This window comes from Bos mutus, chromosome 23 (genome assembly GCF_027580195.1).
Source record: "Bos mutus isolate GX-2022 chromosome 23, NWIPB_WYAK_1.1, whole genome shotgun sequence".
NCBI lineage: Eukaryota > Metazoa > Chordata > Mammalia > Artiodactyla > Bovidae > Bos > Bos mutus.
In genome coordinates this window covers 38,748,925-38,766,689 of record NC_091639.1, presented here as the reverse complement: position 1 = coordinate 38,766,689, position 17,765 = coordinate 38,748,925, and the positions used below count along the sequence as shown (strand labels likewise).

The 17,765-nt window shown below is 41.9% G+C and overlaps 1 protein-coding gene across 1 annotated transcript in view; it reads left to right on the top strand.

Annotated features, from left to right (window-relative positions):
• Positions 1-250: 250 nt before the first annotated feature.
• TBC1D22B (TBC1 domain family member 22B) overlaps positions 251-17,765 on the top strand; it is a 74,068-nt gene continuing 56,553 nt past the window's right edge. The window contains exons 1-2 of the mRNA XM_070361459.1: positions 251-451; positions 15,701-15,757. Coding sequence (XP_070217560.1) covers positions 396-451; positions 15,701-15,757 — 113 coding nt within the window. The 5' untranslated portion in view covers positions 251-395. The remainder of the gene's footprint in view (positions 452-15,700; positions 15,758-17,765) is intronic.

Here is a 17,765-nt window from a genome sequence, read left to right as displayed (position 1 = left end):
GAAAACAGCACCTTCTCCTTCTTCCCATAGGTCCCTTTCTTTACCTGCTTCTTCCCCGGCCCAGGAGAAGGAACTTTCAGCCCCGCCTCCCAGCTCGTCCAAGCTCCGCCTTCTCGGTTCACCTGTGTGCCCAGCCCCTGACGTCACCGTTCGGCTTCAGCGGCCTGCAGGATTCTGGCTCCCGATTGGTCCGTCTCCCACAGCCTGCGCAGCCCACCAATGGCAGCGGCGCTGGGTTGGGGGGTGCCCACATCCAAGATGGCGTCCCCGGGAGCTGGGAGCGGGTGACCGGCAGCAGGGAAGCGGCCTGAGCTGGCCCTGCGATTGCGGGGTCCTGGGGGCATTTCTCTGGGTAGCCCCTGGCCCGCCTACAAGGCCTTCCCCGGGCCGGAGCAATGGCGGCCGAGAATAGCAAGCAGTTTTGGAAGAGGAGCGCCAAGCTGCCGGGGAGGTGAGCCCAGGACGCTGAGAGGAAGAGGAGATTGGACCAAACCCTTCTAAATCCTAAACCCTAAATCCCGCGGGCCTGGGGCGCCAGCGATCCAAGAATGCTGGTTTGGAGAACCTGGGCGTAGGGCGGGGGGCGGGGAGCTGGGACTGCCTGGTGGTGGCAGGACGGCTGTCAGGCAAAGGAGTGGGCGGCGAGCTTTGGAGATGGTTGGGTGTGGGAGCAGACCCGGGTCCGGGGGCGTCGGGCCCTTGAGGGGCTTCCCTCAGCCGGGAGGTGGCCGGAGTTCGCGCATAGGGGACAGTGGAGTTGGGTGAGTAATTAGTGTCGGTTCTGGGTTTGGAAGGCTATCCTCAGAGCTGCTTCTCACTTTACGAAGAACTCCTTCTTGAGGGGGCGGGGGTCTTCATCAAGCACAGGTGGTTGTTTGCACGAGGATGGCCCCTTCACTTGCTCCCCCGCACCTCGTACGAATATTCCTCCTGGACTCCTAGAAGGGTTCTGGTGGGAGCTTGAGACCGTCTGCGTGGCGGGGGTGGGGACAAGAAAAGTGAGGGAAATTCTTCAACTCGACCTCACTTTAAGATATCTTGAGTTGGTCCTTTCCCATTAGGAATTATTACAGGGTAACAGAATCGAGATGATTTCTTTAGCATCTTCTAAAGATTTGTCATACCCCAGTGGCCTCTTCTCCTCTGCCTGGTAATGTACTTCTTGTGCAAATGCATTAAATTCTTTCATTCTAGAGTTGTTTAGGTGGAGAACAGATTATTTCTAAGATAATCTCCACTCTCGCCCCACCCCTTTTTGGTATACGTTGAGACTCTTAACAATTGTCCATTCATCAGTCTAGTGTTGGTTTATAGTTTCAATTTGTTTGGGGGTAGTGCTGAGAAGTAAAAGGAGGAGTGTATGTTTCAATCTTAAATTTAAGATTTCGGCCAGCCACAGTCTGTTTGACGATGAAATTCATGATTGATTGTACCCCATGTGCTACCCTTCCTAGTTGATTGATAAGGGGAATAATCCTTTAAACCTGTAGCTTTTTTGGTTTGTTTTATCAGTAGCAAGAGAGAAATCAGGGACAGTGGTGGCTATATAGTGGACTTACTTATTGATAGGATCCTGTTAGACAGTCGGGGATCAGTTTTTCTTAATATAGTAAAAAGTAGGTTAAGGGAATTCATAAATAACTTCAGATTGAAATGTTGTGGAATAACAGTGTTAATGCTAAAGACTTATATGTTTTTAGATAGGCACCACTTCCTGCCTACTGATTCCTTTTCCTTCCTGGTCTAGGGAGCTCTCCAATCTCGCTAACTGCTGTTCTCTGGGGTTTTCCATGGTGAGATCATTAAATTTTGACATCAAAAGTTATAATCAGAATCTATAGAAAAACTGTTAAATCAGGAAGCAGTATTTGATATGTGGGATATGGCATAATCTTTTTGTGCCTACCAACTGCTGGTTGTTACTAACAGTTTTTATTTTCTATATTTCCTCTTTTGGAATGTAGAAGCAGTCATATTTTTTGCAGAGCACTATTTTTTTTGTGAGATAGGAAGAGAAATCTTTTTAGTTTCTTTAAGTTTGTGGCTTCCTTTTTCATTTTGAAGAGGAATACAAAAGGATAGAGGAAAGAACATTTGAATTCTGAAAGCTTTGGATTATTATTGGAGTGTTATCTGTGTGATCAAGGACAATTAATCTCTTTAAGCCTCAGTTTCCTTATCTGTGAAAAGAGGATAAAAATACTTTCTTCAAGATTCCAGTGTGGATTGAATTAAACATCTATTTGTAAAGAACCTAAAACAATGTTTATTTATAGTTGCTCAATAAATACTAATTATTAATATTTCTGTTTATTATTAGAGAAAGTATGCATTTAAAAGAATATTTCTCTGATCCTTATTCCAGTAAGAGGTATTTATGTTCATTGTTTATCTTAAGACATTAAAATGTTGCCATGATTCATAATGGTGTTTAGTACCTTGCTTGTTGAAGAGAAATATTGTTCAACTATGCGCTTTTAGCAAGGAAGCCCTAGGAGCCCTTGGTTATGGGAGAAAATAAAAATTCTTTTAGAGAGAAAGTCCTTTGATGTAAGGAAAATATTAGTACATTTTTCTCAAGAATAGAACTTTTGCATTTGTACTCTTTCGGTCATAGTGAAGAAAAACTTTGTCTGGGTGGAGAAATGACACAGATAACTGTCTAGGTCCATGGCAACTTAGAAGTGAGACTAGCTTCCTCTTTGCAAATTGAAAGGTAAAAATTCAAAACGATAGCAGATGACTTTCAGTTTCTTTGATCATGATCCAGCAACCTTAATTACAGCAAATAATAGGAATTTTATGTAGTAAAATAGCCTCAAGTTCAAAACGAATTAAACATCCTTTTGTAAAATAACAGCTTTATTGAGATAATTCACATATTATAAAAATTCACCCTTTTGAAGTGTATAATTTGGTGGTATTTAGTACATTCATCTAGAGTATAAATGGTTTTGTGCAACCATCAACACTAATTTCAGAGTATTTTCATCACCCCGAAAAGAAGCCTCATATCCATTAGTAGTCACTCCCCCTTCCCCCCCGCCCACCGCTCTCTGGCCCTTGGCAACCACTGATCTTTTTATTTGTATGGATTTATGTATTCTGAACATTTTGTATAAATGGAATAATATAGTAAGAGGCCTTTTGTGACTGGTTTCTTTTAGATGTAGTGTTTTCAAGGCTTATTCTTGTGGCATGTATCAGTATTTCATTCCTTTTACGGCTGAACAATATTCCTTGTATGTATGTACCTCACTTTGTTTATCCATTCATTAGGTGATGGACGTTAGAGTTGTTTCCACTTTTGGGCTCTTATGAATAAAACTGTGAAATCCGTGTGCAGGTTTTTTGTGTGAAAGTATGTTTTCCACTCCTTTGATTATATGCAGAAGTGGAATTGCTTCATATAGTAATTTTATGGAATTAAACGTCTTTATAAGTGCTCTCAGTTATTCATAAGAGCCCCATGTGCTTAATATTTCAAATGGTCCTTGTGTGGATGCCTAGGAAGACAGGAGGCAGTACGTACCATGTGGTTAAAAATACAGGCTCTGGAAACTTGAAACTAGTAGATAAATAAGTTCTGGAGAGATAATGGACAGCATAGTGATTATAGTCAACAACACTGTATTATAATCTTCAAAGTTGCTAGGATACTAGATCTTAATTGTTCTTACCACAAAGAAGAAATGTTAATTATGTGACATGATAGAAGTGTTAGCCAATGTGACAGTAGTAATCATGTTGCAGTAGAGTTGTCCCTCTGTGTCTGGGGGGAATTGGTTCCAGGACCCCCTTGGATACCAAGATCTGCAGATGTTCAAGTCCTTTATATGAGGTGGTGGTACAGTTGGCCCTCCATATCTATGGATTTTGTATCCATCCACAAATTCAACCAACTGTGGACCAAACTTCAGAGAGAGACTGTAAGTGTACTGAACCAACAGAATGTACATCTTAAACTTACACAAGATTATGTGTCAATGATATCTCCGAAAAGGGAGAAAAAATGAAAAAGAGTGCAAGCTCTGCAACCTGGTTTCAAATCTCAGCTCTGCCACTTTCTGTGTGACCTTGGGCAAGTTACTTAACCTCTTGGTGCCTTAGTTTCCTCCTGTAAAATGAGGACAGAGTGTCTACCTTATAAGGCTGTTAATGAGAATTAAATGAGGTAATGCATGGCTTCCCTGGTGGCTCAGACGGTAAAGCGTCTGCCTGCAATGCGGAAGACCCGGGTTCTATCCCTGGGTTGGGAAGATCCTCTGGAGAAGGAAACAGCAACCCACTCCAGTATTCTTGCCTGGAAAAATCTCATGGATGGAGCCTGGTAGGCTACAGTCCATGGAGTCGCAAAGAGTTGGGCACAACTGAGCAACTTCACTTCACTTCACTTCAATGCATGGAAAGTACATAGAAGGTACTCAATAACATTAGCCATTATGAAAATGCTAGTTGTGATTACAGTAGCTTCTATTTTTATTTGTTTCTTCTCCTTGCTCTAGTTTCAGAAACTCGAATTGAAGAACTCTGATCAGTGGTGTGTCTGGAGCCCCACAGTGAGTCCTGGGTGGAAAAAATACTGCCTGTTGTTGATTAGGCGGACAGTTTACGGGAGCACGAAAGAGCCTAATGCAGGATCACTGCGACTGTCAGGGGTTCATTAGCAATGAGGAGTATGGTTTTGAGCAGTGCTTCTCAAACTTTAATGAATCACCTGGAAGGGCTTGTTAAAACATAGATTGCCAAGCCCCACTTCCGAGTTTCTAATTCCGTCCATTACAGTTGTGCTCATCTCACACGCTAGTAAAGTAATGCTCAAAATTCTCCAAGCCAGGCTTCAGTAATATGTGAACCGTGAACTTCCTGATGTTCAAGCTGTTTTAGAAAAGGCAGAGGAACCAGAGATCAAATTGCCAACATCCACTGGATCATGGAAAAAGCAAGAGAGTTCCAGAAAACCATCTATTTCTACTTTATTGACTATGCCAAAGCCTTTGACTGTGTAGATCACAATAAACTGTGGAAAGTTCTGAAAGAGATGGGAATACCAGACCACCTGACCTGCCTCTTGAGAAATCTGTATGCAGGTCAAGAAGCAACAGTTAGAACTGGACATGGAACAACAGACTGGTTCCAAATAGGAAAAGGAGTTCATCAAGGCTGTATATTGTCACCGTGCTTATTTAACTTCTATGCAGAGTACATCATGAGAAACGCTGGACTGGAAGAAGCACAAGCTGGAATCAAGATTGCTGGGAGAAATATCAGTAACCTCAGATATGCAGATGACACCCCCTTATGGCAGAAAGTGAAGAGGAACTAAAAAGCCTCTTGATGAAAGTGAAAGTGGAGAGTGAAAAAGCTGGCTTAAAGCTCAACATTCAGAAAATGAAGATCATTGGCATCTGGTCCCATCACTTCATGGGAAATAGATTGGGAAATAGTGGAAACAGTGTCAGACTTTATTTTTTGGGCTCCAAAATCACTGCAGATGGTGACTGCAGCCATGAAATTAAAAGACGCTTACTCCTTGGAAGAAAAGTTATGACCAACCTAGATAGCATATTCAAAAGCAGAGACATTACTTTGCCAACTAAGGTCTGTCTAGTCAAGGCTGTGGTTTTTCCTGTAGTCATGTATGGATGTGAGAGTTGGACTGTGAAGAAGGCTGAGCGCCGAAGAATTGATGCTTTTGAAGTGTGGTGTTGGAGAAGACTCTTGAGAGTCCCTTGGACTGCAAGGAGATCCAACCAGTCCATTCTGAAGGAGATTAGCCCTGGGATTTCTTTGGAAGGACTGATGCTAAAGCTGAAATTCCAGTACTTTGGCCACCTCATGTGAAGAGTTGACTCATTGGAAAAGACTCTGATGCTGGGAGGGATTGGGGGCAGGAGGAGAAGGGGACGACAGAGGATGAGATGGCTGGTTGGCATCACTGACTCGATAGACGTGAGTCTGAGTGAACTCCGGGAGTTGGTGATGGACAGGGAGGCCTGGCATGCTGCGATTCATGGGGTTGCAAAGAGTCGGACACGACTGAGCGACTGAACTGAACTGAGGTGGAGCACCAGAAGTGAAGTTTCTGAGGAGTTCCTAAAGGGTACCACTCCTGCTAAGCTGGGAGCTGCACTTTGAGAACCACTGAATAGAGAGCCTTAAATTAGATTGAAAGAAATCTGATTTCTGATGCTGGATGCTTTTCCCCAGTGGATACTGAAAATTTTTTTTTGGCCATACTGTGCGGCCTGTGGGATCAGGGATCAAACTTGTGCCCTCTGCAGTGAAAGCACGGAGTCTTAACCACTGGACTGCCAGGGAAGTCCCTGGATACTGAACAATTAATGCATCTCTGTTTTGCTAATAGCATCTCTCACGTAACACATCCAAGCAGAACTCTTGGATTTCCACATTTGCCCACTCCTGCAAATCTACTCTGTCCAGTCTCACGTAAATAGTCCAGCCATTCACCAAGTCCCTCAGACCAAAAATCCTAATGTCTTTCATTCTCTTTCTCTTCCTGCTACATCCAGTTCATTAGCAGGTTCTGTGTTGGCTTGTCAGAAATATATCCTGAACATGAGCAGTTCTCATCACTTCCACTCCCTACTTTCAGGATCAAACTGAGTCCTCTCTTTCCTGGGCCACTGCTGTACCTTCCTCATTGGTCTCCGTGCTGTGAGTGGGGGCTTCCCTTGTGGCTCAGCTGGTAAAGAATCCACCTGCAATGCGGGAGACCTGGGTTCCATCCCTGGGTTGGGCTGTGAGTGGAGTCGGTGCCCCTTACCCCCGTTGTTCAAATCAGCTGTAGTTAAGAGTCTGCTGCAGTTAGTACAGGGACAGGCCATGAGGTCTTCAACTAGTGTAATGACAATAAAGGACAAGTTTGGGAATATCTATAGGACTTGGTAAATCACTGGATTTGGGGAGTAAGGGAGAAAGGTGGGCTGAAGGGATGTCACCCTCAGGTTTCTGGCGTAGGTGGTCAGGTAAGATTGTGGTATCCTATCCTCAGAAAGAGCCACAGTTTAGGACAACATACTAACTACTCCATGCTCAATTTCCTTATCTATGAAATGATATTTGGATTGAAGGAGCTCTGAGGCTTTTACTGGTTCTGAAGTTGAGTGTTAAACTTGGCAACTCCAACTCCTGTCACTGGATGTTTCTCTTCTGCTCTGTCAGGCACAGAGGTATGATTGATAGGTAAGAATAGCTCAGGGGTGGGCGGGGAGCACTGAAGGTAAGTTTTTCTATCTTGTGCTTTGGAAAGTGGTGAATTTCTGGCCCCACCGCACGTCTGAGTGTCACGAAATTATAGAATGTTATAATTCGACCCTGAGAACACTGCTGATTGAGGAAACTGAGGCCAGAGAGGGAAAGTAGCCCTAAATCACACTGCAAATTTCTTGACCCCTGGTCCGCACTCTGCTGCTGCCTCTCCCTTCCCTCAGTCTCTGCTAAGATTGAAATAACCCTCTGCCCAAGCACCTCATCTGGTTCAAGGATGTAGATGCTTCCAGTGAAAGTATGGATGAGACTTGGAATAGGAGAGACAAATGTGAGCCAAAGCCTGGCTAATTCCCCACAATCTCATCCCCAATCTTTCTGGGAACGGCTTCACCCTCTTTTTAAGGAAAAGTGGGCTTCCCAGGTGGTACTGGTGGTAAAGAACCTGCCTGCCAATGCAGGAGACATAACAGATGGGTGCTCAATCCCTGGGTCAGAAGATCCCCTGGAGGAGGGCATGGCAACCGACTCCAGTATTCTTGCCTGGAGAATCCCATGGACAGAGGAGCCTGATGGGCCATGGTCCATAGGGTTCTAAAGAGTCAGATACAACTGAAGTGACTTAGCACACACGCACGTGTGTTATTAAAGTCAAGGAGCTCTTTTAATATTCAGTGACTCTGAGAAGTGTCTGATTCCTTGAATTACTTAGGAGCCCGTAGATTTTTAACTGAAACCTTCTCTGTCATTTGGTTGTTTTTTGTAACTTTAAAGAATCTGATAGACTCAGTGTAATGGTCCCAGCCTGTCTGGGCAGGTACACTACAACCTATTCTTAGCTTGGAAATGCTTTACTGATTAAGTCAGTGACTAGGAGATACTAAATTATCACCGCAGCAGCATGGATCCCCAGTTCTGGAAGACTTCCATCGAGTGAGCGTGTGACCCTGCGTTGATTGCCAGCGTGTTTGGCTTCAAAGTGGATAGCTCTGTTCCCTTGTTTGCTTTAGCTCCTCTGCCAGCGCTGAACAAACACCTGTTGATCTTTTTTCCTATCAAGCTTTTTGCTCTGTTCCAACTACCCAGCTCTGCCAACACGTTCTGCGGTGTTGGTTTATTGAAGGGAACAATGGAGGTTGACCGAGACTTTTGCTTCATGTTTTCCTTTGTTGTGGCACAGCCCGTGGCCTTCTTTTCTCTGTATATGTGGTTTGGTTTCTCTGAGACACAGTGTGACTGCCTCTTCATTTTTAGGTGTAGCTAGACAGGAGTCAGCTTAAACAGAGGCCTGGGTTCTTCATCGTTCCAGGCTTGACTCACTGAGTATTGTTAAGCGCCTGCTGGTGTGTGTCATGCTCTGCCAGGTGGTGAGGGGACTACAGAAAAGGACATGGCTCCACCACTGCTCTGGAGAATCTGAAAGTACTCGGCAGCTCAGCTTCCCCATGGAGAGGATGCTCAGTGTTATTGTCTTTCTGGTTTTTCCACTTAAGCATATGTTACTTTTGTAATCAGAAAAACCGAAAAGCAGAGCTGGGTGAAAACACACTGTTGAGTGAGAAAAGCAAGATGTAGACCGATATGTACAGTGTGCAGTCTTTCATGTAGAAGTTTTAAAACATAAAAAAAGATATGTAAAAGTATAAAAACAGATGGGAAGGATTTTGTATCCACTTCAGGATAGTGGTTATCTCTTGGGGAGGCAGGGGAACGGGGCTGGGGACTGCAACTGGAACTTCAGAAGTCTCTTTAACACTTTATTTTCTTAAAAAAAGAAAAAGAAATGTGACAGGTGTTAATTATTTGTTAAGTCAGAGTGATGGGTTCGTGGGTGTTTGTTGTATCTTTCTCTATACTTTTCTTTGTTTTTGAAAATGTGAGTTAAATGCCTTTTGCTCTTGTGGTAAAGCAAATGTTTTTTAAATGTGTGTTGGAGAAATCAGCCAGCCAGCCATGAAATTAAATAAGATTTAAAGTAGCATTTATGATTTAGCATCAAAGTAAGTTGTGAATATGGTGTGATGCCATTTATATGAAGTTTTTCAAACATGCAGAACAATACTCTATATTGTTTCACGATACATGCATAGGAAATATAAAAACAAAAATGAGGATGAAAAATTCCAGACTTAGTGGTTTCCTGAGAAGGGTTGTGCTGGGGTTTCAACTCCATAATGTCTTATTTCTCACATAGGTGTTGAGCACCTACCTGGGTATACTTTATATTATGCTCTAAATCTAGTTTGTTTTAAAAATAGTTTATTCTTTAAAAGCAGTGTAAACCTCAATTTCTGTGTTTTAGGGAATCAGCAAAGGCATGGGTTAGTGGATGCTGGGGACAGGCTCAGAGAAAGTCTCATGGGGCACAGGGTGTAGAGTTTGAAGGAATGTTTCAGGATGGATAAGATTTTTTAAATGAGATGGGGAGAAGAGCCCAGCTTAGCGTTTGAGGTTAGGGTGTGTGGAGACCAGCCTGCTCTAGAGTTGAGTTTGGGTCTAGTGGAAGTGTATTGCACAGGTCGATAGGTGAATTATACATGCCCGGAAATTGAGCACCTCAATCACCAGGCTCTTTCAGTTTGTCTTCATTTAGTCATCTGGGCTTCTCTTCCTTTTCTAACTTCTTGCCTCTCCTACTCACATGCTAGTAAGGTAATGCTCAAAATTCTCCAAGCCAGGCTTCAGCAATACGTGAACCGTGAACTTCCTGATGTTCAAGCTGGTTTTAGAAAAGGCAGAGGAACCAGAGATCAAATTGCCAACATCCGCTGGATCATGGAAAAAGCAAGAGAGTTCCAGAAAAGCATCTATTTCTGCTTTATTGACTATGCCAAAGCCTTTTACTGTGTGGATCACAATAAACTGTGGGAAATTCTGAAAGAGATGGGAATACCAGACCACCTGACCTGCCTCTTGAGAAATCTGTATGCAGGTCAGGAAGCAAGAGTTAGAACTGGACATGGAACAACAGACTGGTTCCAAATAGGAAAAGGAGTTCATCAAGGCTGTATATTGTCACCGTGCTTATTTAACTTATATGCAGAGAACATCATGAGAAACGCTGGACTGGAAGAAGCACAAGCTGGAATCAAGATTGCTGGGAGAAATATCAGTAACCTCAGATATGCAGATGACACCACCCTTATGGCAGAAAGTGAAGAGGAACTAAAAAGCCTCTTGATGAAAGTGAAAGTGGAGAGTGAAAAAGTTGGCTTAAAGCTCAACATTCAGAAAACTAAGATCATGGCATCTGGTCCCATCACTTCATGGGAAATAGATTGGGAAACAGTGGAAACAGTGTCAGACTTTATTTTTTGGGCTCCAAAATCACTGCAGATGGTGACTGCAGCCATGAAATTAAAAGACGCTTACTCCTTGGAAGGAAAGTTATGACCAACCTAGATAGCATATTCAAAAGCAGAGACAACAAAGGTCCGTCTAGTCAAGGCTATGGTTTTTCCTGTGGTCATGTATGGATGTGAGAGTTGGACTGTGAAGGAGGCTGAGTGCCGAAGAATTGATGCTTTTGAACTGTGGTGTTGGAGAAGACTCGAGAGTCCCTTGGACTGCAAGGAGATCCAACCAGTCCATTCTGAGGGAGATCAGCCCTGGGATGTCTTTGGAAGGACTGATGCTAAAGCTGAAACTCCAGTACTTTGGCCACCTCATGGGAAGAGTTGATTCATTGGAAAAGACTCTGATGCTGGGAGGGATTGGGGGCAGGAGGAGAAGGGGACGACAGAGGATGAGATGGCTGGATGGCATCACCGACTCGATGGACGTGAGTCTGAGTGAACTCCGGGAGTTGGTGATGGATAGGGAGGCCTGGCGTGCTGTGATTCATGGGGTCGCAAGGAGTCGGACACGACTGAGCGACTGAACTGAACTGAAGTGAAACTGATAAATTATCCAGGTGTTTCAGATACAGACACATTATGGTTTAGTTCAGGAACATGTTAATTAAAAATGTTAACAGATACATTATGGTTTTAGTTCAGAAATAAGTCAGTTTAGGCTCTGATACCTTTGCTGATAAAGTCCATCATTTATCTTGACCTTTCTGGCTATGCCAGCACTTGGGGCTGACGTCTTTAAAAAATAGTCTACAGTGATGTTAAGGTCCTTTTCCTAGGTGATTATTAATGGCCTTTAGCTCCTAAACCTGCACCATTAGGATTGCTTTTTTTCTTGCTGTATTACTGGCAGGTGGTAATACTCTTTTATGGAGAGAATCTAAGGATTCTTTCTTATTCTGCTACTCAGTCACCCAGCCCAATTTTCCCATTAATATCTTCCGTCAGAGTTTATTCTCTGATCTTTATATTTTGCTAACATAGAAGCTTATTTACTTAGAGAGTTCAAGTGTACTCATCTTAAGAGTATTTGCAAATGCTGAAATACAAATGGCCCTTTGGGTTTTCTAGTTTGTGCTTTTTGTTTTGTCTAAGTTTTCTCTCTCTAAGCCAGACTTTCCTGTATTCTTTAATCCTTCTTTTCTCTCTTCCTTTCCTTTGCCTGGGAAACTGTAAACACATTCAGGTAGCATTGTTTGTATTTCTGTGGTAGTACATGTGATGGCTTGTTTACAAATTACTTAATAACCTTCCATAGATGTTCAGAAATCTTACTACTAAAAGGGTCAGGGCCCTACTCATAGCTAAAGGTTGATACACAAATATTCTCTTTGGAATCTTAGTAGAAATCAATGTGAAAATGATCAGATTGACTACATTTTTATTTAAAAGCAACTTTAGGATCACATCTTTATGTCAAAGTACTTTATGTCAAAGGTACTTGGTAAACCTACTTGTTCTGTTTTCTAAATGTTAGTAAGAAATAAATTACAAAAATCGGGGGGAGGAAGAAAACCAACATTTCTTAAGCACTGAGTGTGTGCCGGGCAGCATTTACCTCACCACCTGCTATTATTGCTTAACTACCTGTAGGAATTGTGCTGAAGGACCTTTTACACATTATCCCATTTAAACTTCCCAGTGCTCTTAAGATTGCTTAATTTATTTCTTAGAAAGGTGATCGTGTATACAGTACTAATTGAGAAAGGTGTAAGAAGGTTTGCACTGAAAACTTAGTCTCTGCCACAGGGCCCTCCAATCATCAGTCCCACTTCCATACCACTGCTTCTTAGTCTTATGTGTTCTTTCAGAAATGGACTGTAAATACATAAATGCAATCATATGTCAGTACGTGGATATACTTTATTTTAAAGATTTTTACATAAAATGGAATTATTACTGTGCATATAATTCTGCATCTTTTTTTCAATGTGTGTTTCATGTCAGTGGATATAGAATTACCTCATTCTTTTTAACAGATGTACTGTAGTTGATTTTACCAGTTCCATTGATAATAATCCCTTTTCTTTTAATAGGTAAGTTCGACCCATATATATTTATTGGAGTGACTGATATATTTAGTTTGAGTTCTATTTTTAATATTTTCTTTTAAAAAACTTTCACTATCAGGACTGTACTTGCTTTGGGAGGTGGGTATATCCTGGTGTAGGTTCTGATGATTTGAAAGAGTTATCTTTTTATTCTAGTGATTGTGTATAACTTTATACCATGTTTCTTCAGATAGTATCTGTTGACTCCCTACCATGAGTAATGATGAAATTAGTACTATTTCCTGCCTCCTTTCCATCTGCTTTTAGTTGATTATAGTTATTTTTCTTAGTTTTATTTTATATCTTTAAACATACCTGTATATTAGGGCATCAAAGAATGAGATGGCTGAATGGCATCACCAATGCAGTGGACATGAACTTGGGCAAACTTCAGGAGATGTTGAGGGACAGGGAGGCCTGGCATGCTGCAGTCCCTGGGGTCACAGAGTCAAACATGACTGGGAGACTCAACAACAACAACATACCTATATATTACTTGAACTACCAGTTATAAGTGTCTTTTTGAACCTTGTCAGTAAAAGATGAGGAAATCAGTCTACTTATTTGAGTCCACTTCTCCTCCATCCCACTTTAACATTTGCCAGTTACATTATTTTTGCATTCTCTTCTGCAACCAGAAAGCCTCAAATTTAGGGCTCAATCTTTACAAAGTTTTAAAAATTTACATACGTATTTACTTTTGTCCGCACCGGGTCTTGGTTCTACATGGGGCGCTACTCTTTAGCTGTGGTGCAGGGGCTTCCTTTGTTGCAAAGTCCAGGTTCTAGGTGGGCGGGCGGGCTCCAGTAGTTGCAGCGTGTGGGCTCAGTCGTTGCGATTCCCCAGCTCTGGAGCTTGGGCTCAGTGGTTGTGGCACACGGGCTTAGTTGCGCTGGGGCATGGGGAAGCATGCGGAGTCTTTTCAGAACAGGGATCGAACCCGTGTCCCCTACATTGGCAGGTGGATTCTTGTCCACCACCAGCCTTTTGCCATAGTGTCTCCATTTATTATATTATCAGTTGAAGTTTTTCCTCTAGTAGTTTCTTCAGGAAGGAGTAAAGGAAACCAGGTTCCCTGAGTTCTTACATGCTGAAGCATGCTTTTCTGTTGCCTTTGTACTTAAACCACAGTTTGGCTTAGTATACAGTTATTTCAGGTCACTCTTTTTTTTCGTTTTTTTTTAAACTGAACTACTGTAGAAAAGTACATAAAACAAGTGTGTGGTATGGTAACTTGATAAACTTGATAAATAATCAGAAAGTGAACGCCCCGGAAGCCCCCGTGTCTGTCGTTGATCACACCTCCTTCCTTCTCCCCAAGAGATAACCACATCCTTTCATGCTAATCACTCTGTGCTTCCTTTATTGTGTTACTATATGGATGATCTCCAAGTGATAGAAATCGTTTTGCCAGTTTGTGATGTATGTGTAAATAGAATCATACACTATTTACTGTTTTATCCTTTGCTTGTTTTTTTTGTTCAACATGACATTTGTAAGATCCATTCACATTACTTGCAACCTTACTCCATTTATTTACATTGCTGTAAAGTGTTTTATTATATGAACACATGAAAGTTTATTTCTCTATTGATAGACAGTAGGGTTATTTCTAGTTTGGAGCTAAAAGAATCCATAATGCTATCAGTTCAGTTCAGTCACTCAGTCGTGTCCAACTCTGCGACCCCATAAACTGCAGCGCATCAGGACTCCCTGTCCATCACCAACTCTCCGAGTTTACTCAGACTCATGCCCATTGAGTTGGTGATGCCATCCAACCATCTCATCCTCTGTCATCCCCTTCTCTTTCCACCTTCAATCTTTCCCAGCATCAGGGTCTTTTCAAATGAGGCAGGTCTTCACATCAGGTGGCCAATGTATTGGATTCAGCTTCAACATCAAAGTTTCAGCTTCAACATCATTCCCTCCAATGAACACCCAGGACTGATTTCCTTTAGGATGGACTGGTTGGATCTCCTTGCAGTCCAAGGGACTCTCAAGAGTCTTCTCCAACACCACAGTTCAAAAGCATCAATTCTTCAGCGCTCAGCTTTCTTTATAGTCCAACTCTCACATCCATACATGACTACTGGAAAAACCATAGCCTTGACTAGACTGATCTTTGTTGGCAAAGTAATGTCTCTGCTTTTGAATATGCTGTCTAGGTTTGTCATAGCTTTTCTTCCAAGGAGCAAGCGTCTTTTAATTTTATGGCTGCAGTCACCATCTGCAGTGATTTGGAGCCTTAAAAAATAAAGTCTCTAACTGTTTCCATGGTTTCCCTATCTATTTCCCATGAAGTGATGGAACTGGATGCCATGATCTTATTTTTCTGAATGTTGGGTTTTAAGCCAGTGTTTTCACTCTCCTCTTTCACTTCCATCAAGAGGCTCTTTAGTTCTTCACTTTCTGCCATAAGGGTGGTGTCATCTGCATATATCTGAGATTATGAACACTTTTATATGTTTCCTGATACACATATCTTTGTTTTTCTAAAGACATATATATATATGTATATGTATATGTATGTATCTTTAGTCTTAGAGTATGCATATTTTGTTCTTCCTCAATATAGCCAAACTTTTTCAAAGTGGTTGTATCAGTTTATACCCTTGCCAGCAGTTGTGAGAACCCCTTGGGTCACTCCTCCCTTGATCTGTGGGGCTGCTTCACTGTCGTGTAGTCCAAGTGGTCCTCTGGGGTAGGCGATATTCCAGTTTTACAGATAAGAAAGCATGTTCAGAGTGGTCAGGCCATTTAGTGAAAGTTTATAGTGGATGCCACAACCTGCATTTGAACTGTATTCTGTCCAACTGTAAGCCTTCCCATGCTGCCTGTCCGGATAGAACTTCCTGATAATTGCGTAGGGTGCTGAAACCTCACCAGGGAAGATGATGAACTTTTTTTTTTTAAAGAGTAGGTTGCTGTCCTTTGGCTTGGGCATAGTTGTTCTTGGAGGTCACCTGTTTCTCTCAGTCCCTTCCAACGTTGCGATGCAGGTGGTACTCACCCAATATATCTACCTTCCTGACAACTCGCGTCTTCCTTTTTTTTTCTCGCTTTTAGCATCCAGCCTGTGTATGGAGCACAGCACCCTCCTCTGGACCCTCGGCTCACCAAAAAGTAAGTCAAGATATTTTTCCTCTCATGCATGTACTTCTTCTTAAACCCGTGGAACCCTTCCCTACTTTGTAGAAGTGACAGTTTCTGCTTTGACCTTTTCTAGCTTCTCCCCTGTTCTGTTTTGGATCAGAAGATGAACAGTCTTCTTACTTCTAAGCAGTCTGTTACTACGTGTAAAATTAAGTTACATCAGAGATCTTTTTCTTACGTTGGAAGGTGGTTTATATAGGGTTTGTCTCTGTTCTATGAGAAGGTCTTTATTTGGTAAATATTGTCCTAAAATTGGCTGATTGATGATCTTCTGGCTTCTGGAGACCATGCTTCTAAAGATATAAATAGATAGATAAATAGACCTCCCCTCTTCCTTACTTACTTTCTGAGAACCGGGGCAAATAGAACTTAACTATGGAGCTGGCATTCTTCAGGTCCTTTTTCTCTTTGACACACTCAAGGAAACCCAGCCAGACGGTGGAGTTAAAAGATCCCTGGAGGCTATTTCTTCTAGTAAAATTCTAATTATTTTCAAACACAGAAGAGCCCTAGTTAAATCCCAGATGTGTGGGTGTGTATTCATACCCCCAATTATCACTTTATCCCACCTTTCTCTCATAGGCCATCGTTCAGTCACAATAAGTTTAAACGATGGGTCATCTTCTCACGTGTTCTAAGAACTTTGGCCTCTTTTTGCAGGTTTAATCTTAGAGGCTTACCTCTAGGAAAGCTGTTGTTCATAGTGAAAGCTGAATGATTTAAGAGGTACAAGAGACCTAGATTTCATCCTTCTGGGGCCTGTGTCATAATAGCCACCCTGTCTTCCTTCATAGTCAGTGGGGAAGTAAAGAGAATATACATTAAAGTATTTTGAATACCTAGAAAAATACCTTACAAATATGCATTATCAATATTTTAATATTCTTTTAATAACTTAACTGAATGTGTGGTGAACTTTTCTCTAATTCCACCAACCCATTCTTTTTTCAATTTGGCCGATATGTAGAAGGTATAGTCTTCTGAAATACTGTGAAGCATGACTGCTGTTCATTTCTGTAAAATGCAATTTTGCTTTGTCTTTTTAATCAGAAATTGCCAGTGTAAGCTCTCTGAGGGCTGGGACTTTGTTTGGTTCACCAGTGTGCCTTAACACCTGCTTTTGTTCACCAATGTGCCTTAACACCCAGACAAGCAGAAAAGAAAATTCAGTAAATGTTACTATAAAATGTTTATTGCCCTTATTTTAGGTCCTAAGTTACTAAGTAAATATTTTTGGAAAGAAGGAATGAAATCCCTCCATTTACTTAGTAGATTTTTCTTCAATGTTTCTTAGTATGTATCTTGTATTAGATCTTCTCATGGGGATACATGTTTTCTGTGCTATTTGCGTAATATTTCCATTAAGTATGATGGGTTCTATTTCCCAGTTTTACTCACAGTGGACTGTCTGGTTTGTTGGCCAGTGGGGCAGGCATTGTTAATTACCTACACAGCTGCCTTCCTGGCCCCTGCTTCTTCCTTGCTCAAGACCATAGATTCATTCAGCTCTTGAACAGGCAACAGTGTACTTAGAGTAGGCATCTGGGTTAGTTTAAGCCTTTTATAATAATTCCTTGGTAATACCAGTGACTAATCTGTGATGGGCTCATCTCATTGGTTCTGGCCAGTGAGCTGTAAAAGAAAAGTCTAAAGGAGGGTTTTTAGCAGGATTTTCTTTTCCAATCAGTAAGAGATGATTTTGTGAAGAAAGCCACTTTCTGCCTCCACTCACATTTCCTACTTTTGCATGTGTTAATGTGAAAATAAGGTGCCAAAAACTGTTAACAGTTAACTTGTAACCTGAGGGAAAGACAAGAGAATTGCAGAGACACCAGCTCAGTACCCTGACGTCACAGTCTTTACAATTTTTTTTTTTTTTTTTTTAATTTTTAAAAGAAAATCCATCCTGAACCCTCCTCCCTCCTCCCTCCCCATACCATCCCTCTGGGTCGTCCCAGTGCACCAGTCCCAAGCATCC